Here is a 22,173-nt window from a genome sequence, read left to right as displayed (position 1 = left end):
CTGCTCTATTGAACTGTTTTCTTCAAAGCCTGAATATTTTCCTTGCTTAATTAGGTTTGTTTATTGAGAGTGGATAAAGGAGTGGTTAGGAAATGAGCTGTTTTCACTGCTAACACAGCCCTTCCTTGGCAACTCTGATAAGAGCCTTGGAGAAGGTCAACTCCAAAACACCCAGAATCAGAGCAAAAGCCAAGGATCACATGAGGCCTTGAAATTCCCTGGATCCTATACACATTAGAGGAAAAGACTCCTCAGGATTCACACTGAGATTTTGTTTTGCAAAACAAAAAAACCACCACCAACAACAACTGTCCCTCTCCAACTTTATTAACCAGGTCTTTGCTTTATTAAGATCTCATTAACTGCCAAGAGTCTGATATTCCTTTGTAAACATTTTATATAGTGGTGTCTTCGAAAGAATCAAGTGCAGATGACTTATGCAATAGTGACATCTATATAATGTAGGTAGAAGAATAGGACATATGCAGTGTTCTGGGAGAGCCCTGATTGACAAACATGCTTCCTATGTCTTCCAAATTGTATTCATAGTTACTATGTAGTATAGTTTAGAGTCAAAAAGCTTTGTTCTCTGGGAAGCTTTTTAAAAAATAAAATATTTGTGAAACATCATTGAAAAATTGCAGAATGGTAAAAAGGCCTCATTCAAACTTTTTCAATTTTCCCATAAAAAATAAGTCCCCTTTTTCTTTGTTCCCAGTTTAGTTTTATTTGTTCCTCAGATGTAGCTATCACAGCATTGTCTTCTCCTGTATATCTTGTCAGGCTTATAGTAGGATATAAACTATACTGAGACAATGTCTATTTTTTTTTTATCTTTCTGTGTATGAGTGTGTGTACATGTTTATGTGTGTTTGGGTACATGTGTGGAGAGAAAGGGTAAGTACTTACATATAGAGGTCAGAATATCATTCCTCAGGAGCCATCTGCCTTGTGTTTTGGTGGTGGTGGTAGTTGGTTGGTTTAATTGAAGGGTCTTTCCCTGACTTAGAGCCCATCAAGTAGGCTAGAGTGCCTGGCCAGGAAGCCTCAAGAATCTGCCTATTTCTACTGCCCCAGCATATAAATTATAAGCACACACTCTCATGTTTTTGTCTTATATTGGTTATGGATATTGAACACAAGTCTTTATTCTTGGAAAGTGTGCTAGTTTGAATAAAAATGGCCCCCATACGTCTATAGAGAGTGTGGCATTATTGAAGTATGTGTGGCTTTGTAGGAGGAAATGTGTCACTAGGGGGTGGGTTTTGAAGTCTCAGAAGCTCAAACCAGGCCTAGTGGCTCACTGTTCACTTCCTGCTGCCTGCTTATCCAGATGTAGAACTCTCAGCTGCCTCTCCTGCACCATGTCTGCCTGCATTCTGCCATGCTTCCAGCCATGATGATAATGGACTAAACCTCTGAACTGTAATCCAGCCCCAATTAAATGTTTTCCTTTATAAAAGTTGTCATGGTCATGGTGTGTCTTCATACCAATAAAACCCTAACTCAGACAGAGGCAAAAACATTACAGAATAAGCTATCTCTTGAACCTTTCGGTTTTTATTCTTTGTATCTGTAGTCTTCATAACACGTTTATAAAGCGATTTTTATAAGAGATAAATTTTCAGTTCCTATCCTCGCATGCAAATTACATGAAGAATGAACCTGACCATGGGAAAGCTAAGGCTAAGGAGTTGAGAGATGGGTCTGAATCAAGCCTGTCCATGGAGACCTATTCATTCCTCAAAGGGAATCAGAGGATGTAGGTCAGCTAAAGGGTGGGTCCTAGATCTGGCTCTCTGTAAGCTATCTTGGGCACAGGTTGACTCTCTTAAATGTTAGCAGAACCAATGCAGATCCACACCCTTGGCCTCAGGCCTGTCCTGATATGGCCTCTGGAGTAAAGAACAGACCATTTTTTAAAACATCAGAAGATGGTCTTTAAGCTGATGTAACCATCAAATGTTTTCTATGGATTTTTTAAAAGGAGTATTTGTTTGCATATTTTTCTGATTCACTCTTTGAGTAGCAGTTACACTTAGTATTCTGTGGTCTTAGAAGGTAATTGTTCTAAATATTCTCTTCCAAATTTATTCCTATGTATCTTTTACCCATAGGCAAGGCTATGTTTCCGAAGCTATGTATCAATAAATAAGCTCATGTGTATTTATCATTGTATTTTCTTATTAATTTTCCTTTGAAATTTTCATATATGTATATAATGAATTCTAAGTACTCTCTTCCCTCATCCTTTTACCTCCCTAGCCATCCCTATAAACCCCACCTCCTCCCTATCAGTCCCTTCCCCAAATTAATGACTTTTGGTTTGGTTTGTGATCCATTTAGCATAACCAGAGCCATCTGTATGAGCACTGGATTGCAACTAGCCATCGAAGTTTGGTGGGGTCACCACTGACTGTACAACCGAAGGCGATGACTCTCTTTTCCTGAATCTGTCAGTAGCAAACAGTTAACAGTGAGAGGTGAGATGCCCCAGCCCCTCCTCCACCTATGCCTGACTGTTGAGGAAGCCATATTGTGCAGACCCAATGAAGGTGCCCTGTGATAGGTGCACTCTTGCTATCAGAAGACACTATTTCACAGCTGTTCTGTTTTCTGCTCTTGCATTCTCTCTGCCTCCTTTTCTGCAATGTTCCCTTAGAACAGCACTTCTCAACCTGTGATTCAAGACCTCTTTGGGGGTCGCATACCATATATTTATAGTATGATTCATAGCAGTAGCAAAACTATGCAGTTATGAAGTAGCAGTGAAATAATTTTATGGATGGTATTCACCACAATATGAGGGACTGTATTAAAAAAAAAAGTCACAGCATTAGGAAGGTTGAGAACTACTGCCTTAGAGGGAACTGTATGAATATATTGTTTATGGCTAAGAACTCAGCTGTCATTTATTCCCATCACCTCGTGTAGCCACACATTCAATGCTATTCACTGGAGAGAGAAGCTTCCTTGACTAATTGTACTTTCATTTCATTTAAATAGCCCATTAAGATATCTTACACGGGTCTAGGTATGGTGGCACACACCTCTAACCCCAGCATTCAGGAAGCAGAGGCAGGTGGATTTCTGTGATTTCAAGGCCACCCAGGTCTACATAGTGAGTTCCAGGACAGCCAGAACTACATAGAAAGACCCTGTCTCAAAAAATATATATTTTTTTTAAATGTATGGATGTGATCGCCACATAGTTTTCTTTTTTACATATCAATTAACCCAAGCAAAGTGTCCTGAACAACCATAACTATGTCTATGGATCAAAACCTGGGAAGAAGCCTGGCTGCATGTGCTATTGAAGCTCAGAATCGCTTCTGAGGTTGTACTGACATATAACCGAGACTGCAGTCTGCTAAAGAACTGACTGAGGTTGGGAGACACATTTACAAGATGGGTCACTCTTGTAGCTGGTAAGTGTATGCTAAATGTAGGCATGAAGTCTCATATACCCAATACATAGCTATCTCTACAGAGATAGCATTTCATGACAAAGCAACTCACCTTCTCCACATTAGATGGTCTAAGAGTGTAAGAAGGAAATACGTATTCCAGTGACCTTACCTCAGAGGTCACACTTCTTCATTGTTTTATTCTAATTGATTCTATATGCAACAATATATGAAGTGAGAATAACAGAGGGCCATCTTGAACATTAAATTTCCTCACTGAAATTGTTTGTAGCACATCAAAATCAGTTACCCAAAACAAGCTGTGTTCACATCTTATAAAATTTGTTGTAAATTAGTTACATAATTTGAAATTTTTCATGAACTCTTATTGTATATGGTCAATGCATATCACTCATTTGACCTATCCTAACGCTCTATATAAAAAGTTCTTTGCATTGGCCCTTAGACATTCTGAGAAACAATTCCAAAATGTACAGAACCCCAAGCTCATTCCTGTACACACAGCCTCAAGAATTTTATGGATCCCTTCAGCAAAGGAAAGGAACTTTAACTTTTAAGCTAGTGATGCTTTCAGCCAACTGCAAACGTAATAAGCAAATGTCCAACATTAGTTTAAGATCTCACTAACAATCTATAAAGGTCGAAATGAAAGAAAACATTTACCTTAAGTATCAAATTTGTCTTTAATTTGGCAATTTCATTGCTCTTCATTGAGCTGATGAGGTATCTGGTCAGCATTTCATAATCAGTCTCTTTGGGTTTGGGTTGCAGTTGACTCACACATCTTACATCTACACATAAGCTTCCAGTAATAGTTCATGATGTCACCGTAACTTTTTAATTCAAGTTTCAAACATTACTCACCTCCAAACAAGGTTATATTAAGTAAAACTGTCCAAGGCTCCCGATAACTGTGGCAAAACTGCTAAGTATAAAAGAAAGCCAGCAAGTTCATCATCAGATCCAGGACTTCCCACTATCTCAAGCTAAACTTTCTCCTGTTGAAGGGTATCACATACTAAACAGAAGGAAGCATGGGGTTTTCCAAATCCAGAGAGCTACAGGAAGTTAGCTAAATTTTCATAAAGCCATTTTCTTTCAAATCAGTTTCTTAGTGCTTCATAATATCAAAAGATTGGTGCTACTTCCATCAGCTACCCAGAGGCACTAAGTACAGGAAGCACAGAGGTTCCTGGGCTCACAGATAAAGCTCTAGGGAAACAAGGAATGTTAAAAGCACAGGGTTGTTTCTTCAAAGAGAGAGATGTATAACCTGTTTTCTACCCTGGTGACCTTTGCACTATCTGTATGACTGAGATCACCCCAGATCCTCTCCCTAGGCCCTTAAGATGTCACATGTAGTTAACCTATAGGACCCATCCTTATGGAAGGGATCACATGTACTTTAGAAAAAATTTAGATGTCCTCATGCCTTAAGCTCTACCTTGCAATGGGATTGAGCAGGGAACTTTCAAAATTGTACTGTGCATAAACATGCCTAAAATAAACTGCCCAGTGTCAGACTCTTGAAGTTTGAACAACTCTGGCTACTGAGTCATGTTGAACCAACTGTCTTCTTATTTCTCAGGGGTTGTTACTCTGATGGCCTGGGTGGTCACAGAGACTCCCCACACCTTGGCATGAAGAATGCCAGAACAACTCCATCAGAGCCTGCTGAGTGCAGTGAAGCTAGGCTTTGGACAAGGTAGGACTGCATATTTGCTAGATTCATAAGTCTGTGGTTTTCCAATATGGTCCCAGCATCAGCAGCACCTAGATCATATGAGAACTTGTAAGCAATTAAAATTCTTCAAAGGACCCCAGCACTGATAAGTCTTGAAGGGAAGTCCCAGCATTATGTCCAGTAAAATGACCTCCAGGATTCTGAGGTTTGGTGTAGAACCCTTATTCCTCAATATATCGTGAGCACACCTTACCCGAATTGTTTGAGACAAAATGAGTGTTCAATTTTTCAAATTTGTTTTTGTTTGAAGGAATATTTTCACACACTTAATGATATGCCTTGAGGATGGAACCTAAGTCTATACGTAAATTTATTTGCATCTCAGATATACCTACACATTTAGCTTCAAGTAACATTTACACCATATTTCTGGTATAGCTGCATTCTGACTGAGACCTATCACTTAAAATCAGGTAAGAATTTTCCTCTTATGGTATCCATATTGGTGGAATAAAAATTTGGGGTTTGGAAGCGTTTTGAATTTTTAATTTGGGGCTAACTATATAATGTCTTGAATGTGTGAAACACTATCTACAGATTTGTTAAACAGCTGCATTTACATGGAATACAACCAATAAGGTTCTTTCTTAAATTAAAAATATTTATTTTTACTTTTAATTGTGTGTGGAGGGTGCGCAGATGTGTGCAGCTGCCCAGGGAGGCCCAAGGCCAGAGGTGTCAGACTCCTCTGGAGGTGGAGTCACAGGCGATTGTGAGCCATCAATAAGCGCTTGGGAAGTGAACTCAAGTCCTCTGTAACACTAGGACTAACTCTTAACCACTGAGCACCCCGCTATCCCTTTATGAGGTTATTTTTACTGCATCGGTTCCATAGTCTTCCACAAGAAAGTCTTGAGGATGTATGAAGGATGAAAAGTAGGTAGGAGAAAAACTGGAGATTTGAGATCAATGTTTGTTTGTCTTGGTGTTGGTGGTATTTGGTTTCTGTTCTAGTTTTCAATGAGACACTTTCACAAAATAGGAAGGTCCCTGGATAAAATATCTCTAAAATATCTTTGCTTTGCTCATGCTTATCCTTTAATGCCTTCTTAAATTATTTTGTAATTTACAGGAAGTTTATTTAGTATTCATGTCTGTGGTTTCTTTGTGGCCTGAACTCCCAGCTATGAAAAGGAATGTTTAAAATGAGTGTTTCTGGGACACCACAAAAGCCCTTTCACAGGACACTTGAGCCATGGAGTGTGATGACTTTGGGAAACACCACAGTAAATATTCGTCATAATTGCCTGACATGAGTGAAAACAGATGTTTGCACTGAGTGCCCAACTAAGGAATGTTATATAATACAATTTGGCTGCTGAGGTTAGGGGATTATACAACTATATACACTGTTTTTATAAACAGTTAAGAGGGGTGCCTGAAAATATTTGAAAAAGCACTAACATGTTCGTGACAAGCTATAAAAATGGGCTTTCTTGCCAAAATATGTGAAAACATAATATTAACTAATTTATATTATGACATAGTCTCTACGTGAATCATGAGCCCAAACAAGCCTTTTCTTCCCTGTTTTGATTTTGTCAAATATGTCGTCACAGAGAGAGAAAAGTAACTGATGCATTAGCCATTTATTATCTGACAGATGATTATCTGATAGAGAATTCAGTACCAGTGTCAATATTCAAATCTGAATTGCTATTCTCAAAACAGTATTTTAAAATAATCACTCTCTCAGGATGATCTTTTCTAGATCCCGCCATTTGCCTACAAATTTCACGATTTCCTTGTTTTTAATTGCTGGGTAGTATTCTGTTGTGTAAATATACCACAATTTCTGTATTCATTCCTCAGTTCAGGGGCATCTGGGTTGTTTCCAGGTTCTGGCTATTACAAATAAAGCTGCTACGAACATGGTTGAACAAATGTCCTTGTTGTGTACTTGAGCATCTTTTGGATATATGCCTAGGAATGGTATAGCTGGATCTTGAGGAAGCGCTATTCCTAGTTGTCTGAGAAAGCGCCAGATTGCTTTCCAGAGTGGTTGTACAAGTTTACGTTCCCCCCAGCAATGGAGGAGGGTTCCCCTTTCTCCACATCCTCTCTAGCATGTATTGTCACTTGAGTTTTTTATCTTAGCCATTCTGATGGGTGGAAGGTGAAATCTCAGGGTCATTTTAATTTGCCTCTCCCTAATGACTGAGGATGTTGAACATTTCTTTAAGTGTTTCTCTGCCATTTGATATTCCTCTACAGAGAATTCTCTGTTTAGATCATCCTGAGTGAGGTATCCCAGAAGCAGAAAGATACACATGGTATATACTCACTTATAAATGGATATTAGACATATAGGATAAACATACTGAAATATGTACATCTAAAGAAACTAAGCAAGAAGGAGGACCCTAGCTAAGATGATCAATCCTCATTCAGAAAGGCAAACAGATTGGATAACAGAAGAGGGAGAAAACAGGGAACAGGACAGGAGCCTACCACAGAGGGCCTCTGAAAGACTCTACCTAGCAGTGTATCAAAGCAGATGCTGAAACTCACAGCCAAACTTTGGGCAGAGTACAGGAAATCTTATGAAAGAAGGGGGACATAGAAAGACTTGGAAGGGACAGGAGTTCCACAAGGGAGCAATAGAACCAAGAAAACTGGACCTAGAGGTCTTTTCTGAAACTGATACTCTAATCAAGGACCATGCATGGTGATAACCTAGAACCCCTGCATAGATGTAGCCCATGGCAGCTCAGTGTCCAAGTGGGTTCCCTAATAAGGGAAACAGGGACTGTCTCTGTCATGAACTCAGTGGCTGGCTCTTTGATCACCAACTCCTGGGGGTTGGGGGAAGGGAGGAGCAGCCTTACCAGGCCACAAAGGAAAACAATGCAGCCAGTCCTGATGAGACCTGATAGGCTAGGGTCAGATGGAAGGGGAGGAGACCTCCCCTCTCAGTGGACTTGGAAAGGGGCATGGGAGGAGATGAGGGAAGAAGGGTGGGATTGGGAGGGAATGAGGGATGGGACTACAGCTGGGATACAAAGTGAATAAACTGTAATTAATATAAAAAAATAAATAATTAAAAAATCACTCTCTTCAGTGAGAGACTAAAGGAAGTATTTTTAAATCACACTCAATATGTTAATCAAAATTTCAATGTTTGCTGGACTTTCAGCTGTTTCTTATTTTTATCACAAGAAAAAACTAGAAAAATGTAGCATGGGACTGACAAGTGCAATTACACATTCATCTGGCTCCGCAACCTAATTTACATAGTCATCTTCTTGTATCCAGTGGGGACTGGTTCCAGGACCTGTCACAGAAATCAAAATTCATGGATACACAAATCCCAATACTATAGTATTTATATGTACCCTTTTCATATCTTTCTGTAAACTTTAAACCATCCTTGTATTACTTATAATACCTAATATAATGCAACTTCTATCATATAGTAATTATACTGCATAGTCTGGGGAATAGTTGCAATAAAAGAAGCCATAACTATTCAGTACAAATGTAGTTTCTCTTGTGCTCTCTCTCGACAGGATTTCTCTGGCTGCTCTGGACTTGCTTTGTAGATCAGGCTGGCCTCAAACTCACAGTGATCCACCTGCCTCTGTCTTCTTGAGTGCTGGGATTACAGGTGTGCACCACCATGTCCAGCTATAGTTCCTCATTTAAATATATCAGATATACCATTAGTTGATGATTTAGAAGTAGAACATGCAGGGATGACTTTATGGGTTTTAAATATATGTGTTTATTCTTAATATGGGTTAAGGTTGAAAAAAGTGTAGTGTTGGCTATAAAAGGTCTAGCATAGGCTCATGTGTTTGAACAGGTTGTTACTCTCTGATGGCACTGTTTGAAGAGGCTGTGCAACCTTTGGAAAGTAGGGTCTGTCTGACAGAAGTGATTCACTAGAGGGTTGGCCTTCAGGGCTATATCCTTTGCCACTTTGGGCCTAAGCTCTCTGTTGCCTGGTCTACTGAGATTCATGAAGACCCAGCCAAATTCTAAGTTGCCAAGGAACACTACCACGCTTTCTCCTCAACAATCAATGGACAGTGTCTTCTGGAACGAGGATCCAAAATACATCCTTCCTCCTTAAGGTTACTTCCATCAGGTGTCTGTTTCAACAATAAGAAAAATAACTTCTAACAAAACCTAAAAGCTAATGAACTCTATAAAGGTACCAGGCAGACATGATGGCTTGTCTTCCAGAGACAAACATCAGAAGTTGCAAAGAAAGGAAGAAAAGAAGGAGGGGCATTGTAAACAAAATAGAAGGAAAATTTGGAAAGTACCTGTTGAGTGCAGGCCAAGAAAACAGTGAGCCAAAGATATGGAGATCAAAGAGAGATGCTTGGTACTGAAATACAATTAAATCCCCACAACTGTGATCTAGCTGCCAATGCAATGATTACATTTGCTGGGGACACCCTACATAGAAACACTATTTTGTGAAAATATTGGTTGCAAGTCAATTAAATAAAAAGAAACATGGTATTTGAACTTCAGATGTAACACACCGAGTAACTAGAAAACAGAACAATTCCCTGCAAGTTTTTCAACATAAACTGCAACACCTACAGTAGAACAAGTAGAAAACCTTCAAAAATTATAAAGAAAAACAAAACAAAACAAAAAATCTTTACAAATCGACACTATGAAGTCTGGCTTTTGTCATTATACACTGATTCTTCTTAACAGGGAGTCATGGTTATGTTAGATTCAACATCACTTAAAAATGAAGTAAAGATACAGTTATGGCTTATGAGGTATGACAAACACTGAGCTAATCAGATGAAAATAAAGGTATTTTTTTGCATGCTCACTGATGCTAAGACAAATGAGCAAGAAACAGTATTTTCAACCTATTGGAGCTCTTAGCATGACACAGAAAAAGTCTTCCTCTCTAACAAGACCGAGTATTGTCTGCATTGTCTTTCCAAAGAGATGACTTTTGGTGCATTCCAAACAGATGGAAAGTCACCTGTGACTTTACAACACAGTCTAAAGTGGAAAATGCACTGAGGACTTTTATAGGAAAAGGAAGAGGCAGGGCAAAGAATGGATGCTGAGGGTTTAGGGAAAAGAAGAAACTGGAACAACAGAAAGGAGGGAGGGGAGAGAAGAAAACAAATTCCATGAAGTAACTCTTCAGGCTCTGACCAAGTACCTCAGCCAGAGGAACAGTTCCAGGCATCCCATGGGAAAGCCAGGCCACATACTGGCTTACATCCCACGGATATGTACAAGATAAAAAAAAAAAAAAAAAAAAAAAAAAAAACTGATCAAGAACCATGACTTGTTCTCCAAGATCTTTCAGAGGAAGAGGCCAGTATCTCCAGACCTGAACCTTCCCAACCCTCACAGGATGAGCTGCATGAGGGAAATAGCAGGAAGCTGATGGCGAAAGTCATGTTCAAAGTCTCTGCAGAGCCCTGGCTCCACTCCCCGAGTCCTGTCTCTGTGTGGGGTTGCTATATCATAGTCCCAAGGATTCTTTTCTCTTAGAATCTTTTCAAGAAGTATCTAAGCCATGGACTGTTGTGTAGATCTCCCTCTGCCAAAGTGGAAGTGGAGTTTTCAAAAAGGTACCTGGTTTCAAGGATCTTTCCTATATTTAATACGAAATGTTCTCTGCAAGCCCATGTGCTAAAGCCTAAGTCTCCAGATGGGAGTGTGGTACTTTGAGAGGTTCCATAAATTAGAGAGGTGGGACTAGCTGGAGGTTATGGTTACTGAGTGTAGATTCTAGGGGGCATCTTATCTCTGGTTCTGTCCTGTATCCTTCTCTCTGCTTCCTTTTGATGAAGAGCTGACATCACATCCATGCTCCTACCACTATAAGCACAGGAACAAAACAACCATGGAATGAGCCTCCATAAACTTTCCTAAGCTGTTTTCTTATGGATTTTGGTCGCAGCTGTGAGAAAAAAAAAATAACTAATAAACTGAACTTAAGAATGGAACTATTAAACCTCCAAATGGTGGCACATAGCTTTCATCCAAGCACTTGGGAGGCTGAGGCAGGTGGAGCTCCATGATTGGTCTACCTAAAGAGTTCCAGGCTTCATAATTAGTCTCTGTCTCGAAGAGGGAAATGGTACAGAACTATCAGGGGCTGAGGAGATGACTAAATTGGTAAAGTGGTTACTATGCAAGCATAAAGACCTGAATTCAAATCCTCAGCATGCATGTAAAAGCCTGGCATGATGGCACCAGTGCTGGGAAAGTAGAAATAGATGAATCCCTGGAGCTCACTAGTCAGGTTGCCTTACCAGTTGTGAGATCTAGATTCAACAAGAGAACTTGTCTCAAACAAATAAGGTGAAGAACAATGGAGAAGACACCTGGTAGCAACTTCTTTATTTTATTTTATTTTTTAATTTAAATTTTTATTTATATATATTAATTAGAGTTTATTCACTTTGTATCTCAGCTATAGCCCCCTCCCTCATCCTCTCCCAATCCCATTCTCCCTCCCTCATCTCCTCCCTGCCCCTCTCCAAGTTCACTGATAGGGGAGGTCCTCCTCCCCTTCCATCTGACCCTCGCCTATCAAGTCAACTTCTAACAGCACCTCCTTAAACACACACAGACACACTCCCACACCAGATATGCAAAGCAACTACTAAAACATTCATTAAAGTCATCCTAATATTATTTACTGACAAAAGCAAAATAACTGATGCTTTTCATGCTCTCCTTTCAGAAGGGAAAAATCTGATGGTCAAACAGCATTTACTAACTGGCACAGACTCTTATTTACTTCTGTTATTTACCCACTAACCTATATTGCTATTTTTTAACATTTATCCCTCCAGTTCATAATGAACTACAGGTCAGAGCGAACCTCATTGGAGGTACTATGCACAGTATTCCAAGTCCAGTGAAATGATGAGTGTTTGGGGAAGAATTTAGTGACAGCACAGTCACCAGGGTGTCTGGAGAAGATGACCCAGAAGAGGAATGCAGGGGTTGATGCTCAGACCATCTGATGCTTTCTCCTCAACAATCTGGCTAGGAATGGCTTAACTCCATCCAGGAAACTGGAAGGAGAGCTTCCTACACCACTGACAGCCTATTTGGAACAGGACTGAATTCCAGAGTTTCTGCCAATGAAAGTTTGGCAGCCATCCCAACCCTCTCCTTAAAGGGTAGGATCCGAGGCTCCTAGAGAAGGGAGGCCTATTAGGTCTTGGCCTGCCCCACAAGCTGTGTGCACAGTGGATGCCCAGCAGGACTTCAGAATAGCAGGAAAATCTCTTATCAGCTAACAAAATGGAAAAATCAAAGAATGATATTTAAGGGGATCAGACACCTGAACCACCTTGTCTGCACTCTGGAAGCAAAGCTGGGGGTCCAGGGTTCTACCAGGATTCCTCCCCCGATTCAGTACAGACACAGCATTGTATCACACAGACACATGGCATTTGAAAGATGTATCGGATCATTAAGCATCCTACGGGGTAGGAAATTCATCCTTAATCTGAAGGAAGAAAGACAAGCTAGCTCATATAGCCTCACTCGGTGGGAAGGGACGTACGCTGCATGCTCACTTCACACATATTTTGTGTCAACTGGGTCTATAAGGTACCTTGCTTTTCTAAACATACTACCAAAGCTCATTTTTCTCAGAACTGGTGGATTTCAAAATATGACAGCACAGTGGGATGGACTGACCCCAGAAATATGGATCACTTAACGAGAATTAAAAAAAAATAATAATTTAAGAAACACAAGCACTCGTCACTCCAATTGGGGTGGAGAGACAATGATGGCTGAGATCTCCTGGCCGAAAGTCTAACTTCAGGTTAAACGAGAGACCCTGTGTCAAGGGACTGTGGGGGAGGGTGATAGACAGAATATACAGCATCCTCCGCTGGACTCTGCATGCCCTGCACACACATGTTGCATATTCCACACACAGTCCAGTCACATACACACATACACAGCTGAGCACACATGAGCATCCAGAAATTAAAACACCAACACTTCCCTATACAAGAGTATGTCTTGTGACCAAATTTTTAAGGATGTATTACTTATTTTAATATTTGTGTGTGTTTGTCCATCTGTCTGCTTGTCTGTCTGTCTGCCTGACTGTCTGTGGGACTTTAGGTGTTCCACATGTGTACAAGAGCCTGTGAAGGCCATAGGAGGATGTCAGCTCTCCTAGAGCCAGGATTTCTGGCACTTGGGAGCTCCCACGTAGGTGCTGGGAAAAGAACATGAGAGTTCAAAAGCTCCACAAATGCCCTAACTGCCGAGCCATACTGCTCCAACCAAATGTTTTTATCCACCGCCAGTGTCAAGCTCCTTGAGACGGAAATGTTTTACTCATATTTCTAATCTTACTACAATTTGTAAAGTATTAACTAGGTGACAAAAATTAATTTATATTCAAAGGAAGAACACAAGTCATAGCTTCTCACCTAAGCCACACCTAGGTGTTAACGCTTTTAAAAAAAAAAGTGTGCCTCAAATTTAAGCTGATATGTATATATATAAATTTAAGCTCAAGTATGTAGCTGATAAGGATGTATAAACTTTTTCCAAAACAATGTCATAAAATCCTGAAATAAAGCAACAAAAATGTGATGATCACTTTTAGATTTATAGAAATTAACACTTAACCAACAAAATGATTTACCTGCACCTTTTAACTCCTACACCATACTCTACCGGAAAAATTTATCAGGCACTTACACAGGCAACTTTGTAAAAAGCCATTGATTATTAGTCCTCAATCATATTCAAACCATCCATGGAATATTTTTAAAACCTCTCAAGCCTTTCTAAGTTAATAGTAACTGAGGAAGAGGCAAAGACGTATGATATAGTTGAAAACTTTCAGTTTTGCTCATGGACGGCCAAGATTGCCACGGCATAGGAAAACTATGAATTGAGTCTTGGTTCTTGCTAATACTACTTTTTAGTCTGACCAGAAGATGCCTGGGATGAGTGGTTTTGCCCTGGTTTACCAGTGGGTGGGCCTCAGAGGTATAGTCCTTGATAGCAAAACGGTAACAAGCAGTTAGTGATGTGTCTCCTTCCACCTCCGTTTCCAGAGTTCCACTGGACAAACAGTAGCAGACTTCGTTATTTGTAAAGTGCTCAGAGGACCTCATCTCCCAGCTTAGCTCCAAGCATCTCAAAGTGTCAGGCCAACCACTGGAGATACATGTCAAGGTTTTGTTAGATGGGGAAGTGTGGGGAACACTGAGGCAGTCTTATAATGGGCCGGTTTTAGTGGGGAACCCAAGCAGGCGTCAACAGCTGTGGAGAGACTTTTGACTGTCTTTCCTTCCACAGGACTCTTCGGTCTGGGGCATTGGGGCCACCCTTACCTGCCACATGCTTTCCACGGATCACTCCAGCACAAGAAACACACAAGGTGAGAAAAGCCACACAGTGAGTTCACATTTAACTGTCCACAAACACCCTACTATGAAAAATCACACTTTCAATATTAAATGTTCCAGTGTTGTGCTAAGAATATTGTCGTGGTAAATCTATCTTTTACTTTGTGCTGAGAGCATGTATGATTGTTTTATTAACACTCAAAGGGCTCTAAACAAAGGTCCTTTGGTTTTTCCAATTTTTTTCCACGACGTCCAGTAATAAAGTACACAGTCTTCTGCCAGACGCAAATTTATCGTAACCGTATGGGAATTTCTTTGCGTACTCTCAAAGGCACCGCATAAACATCTCAGAAGCCTGTAATTATGGGGACTATAAGGCAGCTTCATAAGTGTGGACTGCTTAATATTTGTTTGTATTATAAGAAGTTCGTTGTTTCTTATGTCGTCTCCTTTGAGGAAAAAAAAAAGTTTTGTTTTTTTTTTTTTTTAAAAAATGTGCTTCATGTGTCTCTCCACATAGACCAAGAAAGCCAGGCATTGACTGGACTCTTTCAAACAGAAAATAAGGCTCACGCTGGATTCTTTGACTCTTTTCAGATCCTTCTGCCAGCTCTCAAGGACTGCTGGGAATTAATTCCAGCCATATAGGGAGGCTGATTGGCACCTCACCTGTGATGTGTCTGACACTGTGTCACCAGTGTCTGACTTCTGTGGGAAGCTGATGGAGTGTCAGTGCTCAAACCAGCATGTTCTCTGGAGTTAGGCTTCTTGGGTTCCAGTTCCACTGTATGAAGTAGGGACATGAGACAGCCTATAGAGCATTTACGGTGGATTGATGTTCAGTTAGCCCAAGGAATGTAACTATTTCTAACTACTGAGTTGCTCCTCACCGAAAGCACCCTGCAGAAGTCTCAGATGTTTACTTCTGTAATTAAGCTAGCTAAGGGTGTGATTTATGTCCTGGATGCAGACAGTTCTAGGTACGTGGCCAAATAAGAAAGGCCAGTACATCCAAGGGCTAACGTGACTTCTGTCTAATAGCCAGTGAGCCCCTCGTGCCAGTGGCCCTCCGTGGACTGAATCCTTTCAGCCATGTGATCTTAGAAGTATATCCTTCCCCAGCCCCACCTTCAGACAAAAGCTAGCTCTAGATCCTTTATGGCAGCCTCACAAAAGACCTTGAATGAGAGAATTGCCACTGAGGCAGAAAATTTGCAATAATACATGCATTTTCTTGAGCTGCCAATTCCATGGAAACTTTTACACCTCAGTAAATAATATACTATTGATGGTAATAAAATTTTTCATAGGTGGGAGGATAAATTATATAAACAAGGCATTACTCATCATGCTAGGTAACAATTTGTTTACATATTTAATGTTATTTTAATAAAATCTATGTACTGAAACCACTGCTTTTTCCTTTTATATTTAGCACTTTTGTAGCTGAGGCTCTTTATTTTAATCTATTTATGCTTGTCAAGAGACAAGTATTTTTTAAAATTTTACTAGTCTAGTAATCTCTCAGATTAGATTTTATTTTTAGCTTTACATTTATTTTCAGATCAATCTTATCAAGTCCTTGTCTTTATTCAGCACCTACTTTTATTACTGCCAATCAGAGAATAAGCAAAAGGAATTCTTTCTGAGGCTGGTGACCCACTTAGCACCACTGGGTAGGTCATGTGACCTCAGTAGCTCTCCCTTCATTAGACACTCCACTTCTGCCTTAACCAAACCTTTTGTCAGCCACTAAACTATAAAAAGCTTCTCATTTTTTTCATGCAATATTGATGAACTGTATTCTCAAACATTCCCTTGTAACCTATTAACTTGAAGAAAAATAGAGAGCTGAAATCCTTTAATAGTTTATATCTCATAGCCCAATAGAGCAATCTTTTGAATCTATAACTGATGAATGCATAATTAACATCAGCAAATTTTGATTTAAAGCATTGGTTTCTAAACTCAGCCACAACTAAACTATATTTGATTATTTGTTTATTCCTAACATGTGGTTTTTAAAGCATAGCTGGTCTCATTCAGTTTTTCCTAGATGTTCAATAATTAACACTTGAATAAACAAATACAACAAGAAATCATTAGAACTAGAACTATAAATATTTAGAACTGGAAAAAAACACTAAAATACATTTCCTGTGGTTTTACAGACCTTTTTTCAGTTGAATCATTTCTTCCTATGTACACTCTAATACTGTCCCAGAAACTCACAAACACATTATTTTAACAAAATCAGCCCTTAGTCAGTGATGGTGACATGCCTTTAATCCCAGCACTTGGGAGACAGTAGAAGATGGATCTCTGAGTTCAAGGCTAGCCTGGTCTACAGAAGCAAGTTCCAGGACTGCAAGAGATACACAGAAAGCCCCTGAATTATATATATATATATATATATATACATATATATATGAGAGAGAGAGAGAAAAAAAAGTAAAATCAAATCACTCCTTCCCGCTGGGTATTAACCTTCTCATTCTCCTACTGCCTCACAAATATCCCCTGTCCCTTGGAGAGGCAGACCAGGCTTTTTGAGGGACACACTCTTTTTATTGCATTCTTTTGTTCAGAAGGGCCCTTTGGAGGGTGAGAGCCAGCCCCAAGGTGAGCGGCTAGAAAGTTCACGGAAGGCTACGCAAGGCGCCCTTACCTCTCAGACAAAGTCTCCCTCGCCTCCACGTATGCTTGTCTGTCAGCCCTGTCCTTGCTGTCTCTTGAATGTCTGAGTCCTCTGGTCTGAATTGAGTCCTTCAAGCTGTTCTCAAAGCTCAGGGGCTTCAATGCAAACGGAGGATGATCTCGCTGCACTAGAATTAACTCTTCCCCGTGAACTAGTCCGCTACCGGAAGACAAGAGCCATGCTTAGTCTTCTCAGTCTCTGTCATCTGGGCATGGCACACAGCTTTTTACTTAAGAAATTGGTGTATCTTTACAGGGATCGGGAAGCTGATATTCTGTTGAAGTTAAGGCTACGGGCTTTTGCTTCTCTGGATAACTGACTTCGAGCAAATTATTTAAACACCTGGAAGCATTACTCTATAAAATGAGAGTAATAAGATACCTGCTTCATACAAGTGTTAAGAATTTAGATTTCCTGCATCAAAAATGTCACACTAAATTACTACTCACTCAAAAAATACCACATTTGAGAATAAATAGGTTCATAGCCCTGTTGATTATTGTGATTAATCTGTCCACTTTCTTAAAAAAAAGATGGTTTTATTTTTAATTGAGCGATCAAAGTCTATTTATGGATTTAAGTATGTATACTGGTGCCTGTAGAGGCCAAAAGAAGACTTTGGGTCCTCTGGCACTAGTGTTGTAGGTTTTTATATAGCAGTTGCTCCCCATTGGTGCTGAGAACTGAACTCGGGTCCTCTGCAAAAGTAGGATGTGCTCTCAACTGCTGAGTCATCTTCCCAGCCCGCCCGTGTACATTTTGTGAAGGATTTCTATTCTTTTGAGTAAGAACACAGGCAAAGAGCCGGTTGCTCACTACCTCTGCCATGTACCCAAGACTTTCCTGCCCCGTGGCTGTGTCATTACATTCATCTCAGACATTCCTTTGACTTTCCTCCTGCATACTTCAAGAGAAGTGACAGAACTGCCTAGTAAAGATAGTGCCTTCAGGCTACATATAAATTCTATATACAGGAGTTTCAGCAAAAAGGGCTGTCAAGCCTCTGGCATCCCTTGATAAGATTATGTTGGCTCTCTTCACACCATGTTTTCCTCTGTGGTTTTTGTTTTAGTACATGTACCAAGGGAGAAGAAAATTCTATAGTGCCAAAATAAAGAGTCCCAGAAGTGGCTGCAGCACAGGGGCTTCCAACAGTACAAAGCAAAATGCAAATTCTTCTCCAATGTCCAAGTGTCATGGTGTAATTTTCCTCCCAGAAAAAAAAAAGTTCAAAAAAGAAAAGAAAGAAATTCAAGTAATCTCACCAGGAGGGCTGCTGGTATTTCCAGGAGCAGAGCAGAGGCTGGTGGAGAAAGGTACAGCTTCCTGTGGACAGTCACATCTGTCCTGTGGGCCAAGGATGGTCAGGGCATAAGGCAGGAGATGCCTTCCCCAATGTTATCATATGAACAGTGCTTGGCAATCTTATCACTCTCCGTCAAGAACATGCCACCTCCCGTGCCCTTGCACATGACTCTTGTAGTTTGGACATGAAATCCAAATAAATAAATTGCCAAAGGATATAGTCATTGATTTATGAAGACAGGAAAAGTTACATTATTAATAGTCTTTATACTTTTAAAGACAAAAATTTTCTAACAATTTATTTTTAGAATAAAATGTGACTAGGTATGTAAATAGTCATGTGGCATCTAACAAATGAGTTCTTATAAACAGATATATATGTTTATACATAATTATATATATATGTATATGTATAATTATCCCTAAGATAGGTTAGAGGTCCTTTACCCAGCAGGAAGCAAGATTAGTGTTTGGTCTTGACTCCACCATTAACATGGGAAATTTACTAAAATTTCCCTATTGTGGGTGTCTTCATCTACTTAAACAGTTAAGATAGGCCAGTGCTTTACAAATATGGCCTGTGATGAAGTTTTTAATCAGTCTTTAATAAACTGAAAAAAAAAGATGGACACTGGATTGACTTACTTGTCCAGTGAAATGTACTTATTTTTTAAACTAATGAAAATGGCTAGGTTTCCTGAACAGCAATGATTCCCCCCCTCACTTTGAGCATTCTCACAAAGCGAAGTCAGGTATGACCCCTATCACTAGAACCCTGCTATTAAAACCTACATTCATTTTCACTGTCCATAAACGCAAAGGCTTGGGATGGCCTATGTTCGTGACCGTTGATCTCTGGCTCTCAACCTCTGTCCTCTTCTTAAATCACAGATGGTATCAAACTCTAAAGCAGTAAGGAAGAAGATATCCCAGCACCTTTTCAAATGTGATCTGTCACAGACAGTCTCTGGAAAAATATAGCTGTACTTGACAAATGGGTTTGGGAAACAACGGGTTAAAAGGCTGAATACTTTTTTTCTTGAGAAATGTTTAAATCATGTAGAATGGTAACATCCATTGTGGAGCATCCTCCACCCACCCACCCCCACCCCATAAGTATGAAGAGTTCCTGAAGTTATTGGAGGAAGGCTTCTGCTTCCCCGACCCATATCTATTATAGGGCATTCTGGAACAGACTTTGACAAAGGTGAACAGCTTAAAGAGATTTTGATAACTTTTAAGAAAATAAAAGCAAAGAGAGTTCCCATTTACTTTACAGTAGTTATAATTTAATGTTTTGTTCAGACTAACCAAAACAGATTGTTAAAACATTACAGAAGAAACATTGCAAACACATTGATGGGCAAAAACTAGACAAAAGTTGTGGGACCAGTATTGACAGCTATAGATTCTTCTTTATCATTACAAGCAAAGGCAACTCGTACCAAAAGTTCTATATCTAGTGATTACAACAGGAAAATTAAGGCACCTCAGAATTTACATAAGTTTGTAGTAACCAAATTTCACTATCATTCTTCCATAGTAAATACAAAGTAAAATAAACGCACACACACACACACAGACAGACAGATATGTAAGTCACACTTGCAAGTTTTGAAGGTGAAAAATACCAAAAGCTCCTTTCAAATGGCAAAGTTGCTAAAAGTTACATCAATGTGAACAATTAATTATGGATTAAGTCACAGTTCATTATGATCAAGGAATGAAACTCATGGTAGAAGAAAAACCTAATGGTGTTTGGTTTTGTTTTCTCTGCATAATCATTGGATCAGAATTGGGGGTTTCGTTGCCTTCTTCTGCAGTTCCCATCCTCATGTGAGTTACTAACTAGCCAAATGCCTCAGCCTTCACATTCTGGATTCAAGTTTCACTTTACCCAACGGGGGAAAAATGGACACTTTGCGTTTGAGACTGGATAATCCTAGACTGAGCTCTCCAGAGAGGGGACACAGAGGCGTCCTTTCAGCATTCTGACCCTTAGCTTTTCTTTCAGACTTGGTTCTGATGAGGCTGTGCCGTGCGTTACTGCTAATATTTTCCATCATAACTGTACGGCAAATTCCAGCCTGTTTTTCCTAATCCTGCTGACTACAGCAGTCTGTAGCCATAAAAAGCCTCCACAGACCCAACGTGCCTCTGCGAAGGAGCAAGAGTGCACACAACATCTACACAGACGGGACGGGGCAAAAGCCTCCTGATTTAGTGCTAACGAGTTGCAAAGTTCTCTTCTAGGGTCTAAATTTAGAAAATTTACTTCTCTTTTGATGACTTTCATAAACAAAATACCAACACTAAAATTACCAATTTAGGCAGGAGAGGGGGGAGTGTCCTGTCCAGCAAATCAAAATCTCTTCCAAACTCCACTGCAGAGTTCTGGCTGCTGCTTAGCTCGCCACTGTACTCAGGGCTGAGCAGGCTAGACCCCCTGAGCCCCTACCATGCAGGTATACTTGATAGGTATGCAAAGGACTCCTGCTTTCTGAACAAGCTACTCGCAAAGCTTAAGCCACTTCCCACTGTCTCTGTGGACAGGGCTGAAGGCACCAAATAGCTCTAACAAACTACAATAGTCATTTCTCTAACCTGATCTGATAGACAAATGCTGGTTTGTGAAACTACACCACTTCAGTTCATGTGAGCATACTCCATCAGAAGCTGTTAGGAGGAGCTGCAACTGCAAAGTAAATAACAGGGGTCCAAGAGAAAACAACACTTAAGTCACCCCTTCACACATATGACCTTTGACTTTCTGCACAAATAATTCAATTCCCCCAGATTGTAAAGCAGATCCTATTTCCTACCAACAGCTAAAAACAAGCAACTCTTAATCTTACTTTTAAAACACAAAACATCCGAGCTACTTGCCTTTTGGCAATTTCTGTGCATTTCCCAGAGCAAGTGCAAAACTTCCACAGAGAAGCAGACACCCCAGGCTGGAGAGCATGTTGCATTTGCCTGCTCACACGGGGAGTGATGCTAGGAGCCTTGCAGCCCTGGAACTGCATTTAAGTGGGCGTCCTCCACTGACAGAGTCGGGCGGCTGCACTGAGCTCTGCTGTGGGCTTATTCACAGGAGGTGGAGACAGGATGACATCACACCCTTTCCCACACACTCAAAAAAAAAAAAGTAGGCACAACAGCAAAAACATATCATCACGTTTCTCTCTGCAATGTTATAACAGTCTGCCTCCTCTCTTTCTCCTCTAATACAAGGGGAAATTATTGAAATTATAGCCAGTTTGTATTCGTGAAAGAAGAGCTAGCCAGGCAACTTTGGAACAGTTGATGAACTTGTTTAGAGAATTAAAAGGTGTACCTAATCCCATCAAAACATTTTAATGTAAAATGAAATTTTATCAGGAAGAAAGCTGTTTTTAATTAGCCAGGAGGCCAATCCAATTCTTTTTTTTTTTTTAATGGGAGTAAATTCATGAAAATATACTTTGAACTATTCTGCAGCCAGAACGCTATGAGAAACTTGGAGAATCCTAAGCTATGCAGTTATAAACTGTGTACACAGGTACACCCACATACAAATACACACATATGTGTGTATGTATGCATATGCACATATTCCGTAGGTGTGACTGTAGAGACAGAGATGCAGCGTACTGCCCCTTTCCCACACTGGGCTGGCCT

General features: G+C 40.1%; 1 protein-coding gene across 12 annotated transcripts in view; it reads right to left on the bottom strand.

The window, feature by feature from the left end:
* The window catches only part of Abi3bp (ABI family member 3 binding protein), a 210,431-nt gene extending 188,852 nt beyond the window's left edge, over positions 1 to 21,579 (bottom strand). For all 12 annotated transcript variants that reach the window (XM_021634091.2, XM_060370558.1, XM_060370560.1 and 9 more), the window contains exon 1: positions 21,400 to 21,579. In XM_021634091.2, coding sequence (XP_021489766.1) covers positions 21,400 to 21,478 — 79 coding nt within the window. In that variant the 5' untranslated portion in view covers positions 21,479 to 21,579. The remainder of the gene's footprint in view (positions 1 to 21,399) is intronic.
* Between the last annotated feature and the right edge of the window lie 594 nt (positions 21,580 to 22,173).

The sequence above is a fragment of the Meriones unguiculatus genome, chromosome 17 (genome assembly GCF_030254825.1).
Source record: "Meriones unguiculatus strain TT.TT164.6M chromosome 17, Bangor_MerUng_6.1, whole genome shotgun sequence".
In the NCBI taxonomy this organism is placed as follows: Eukaryota; Metazoa; Chordata; class Mammalia; order Rodentia; family Muridae; genus Meriones; species Meriones unguiculatus.
The sequence above is the reverse complement of the archived record's forward strand: the minus strand, read 5'-3'. Positions and strand labels throughout refer to the sequence as shown.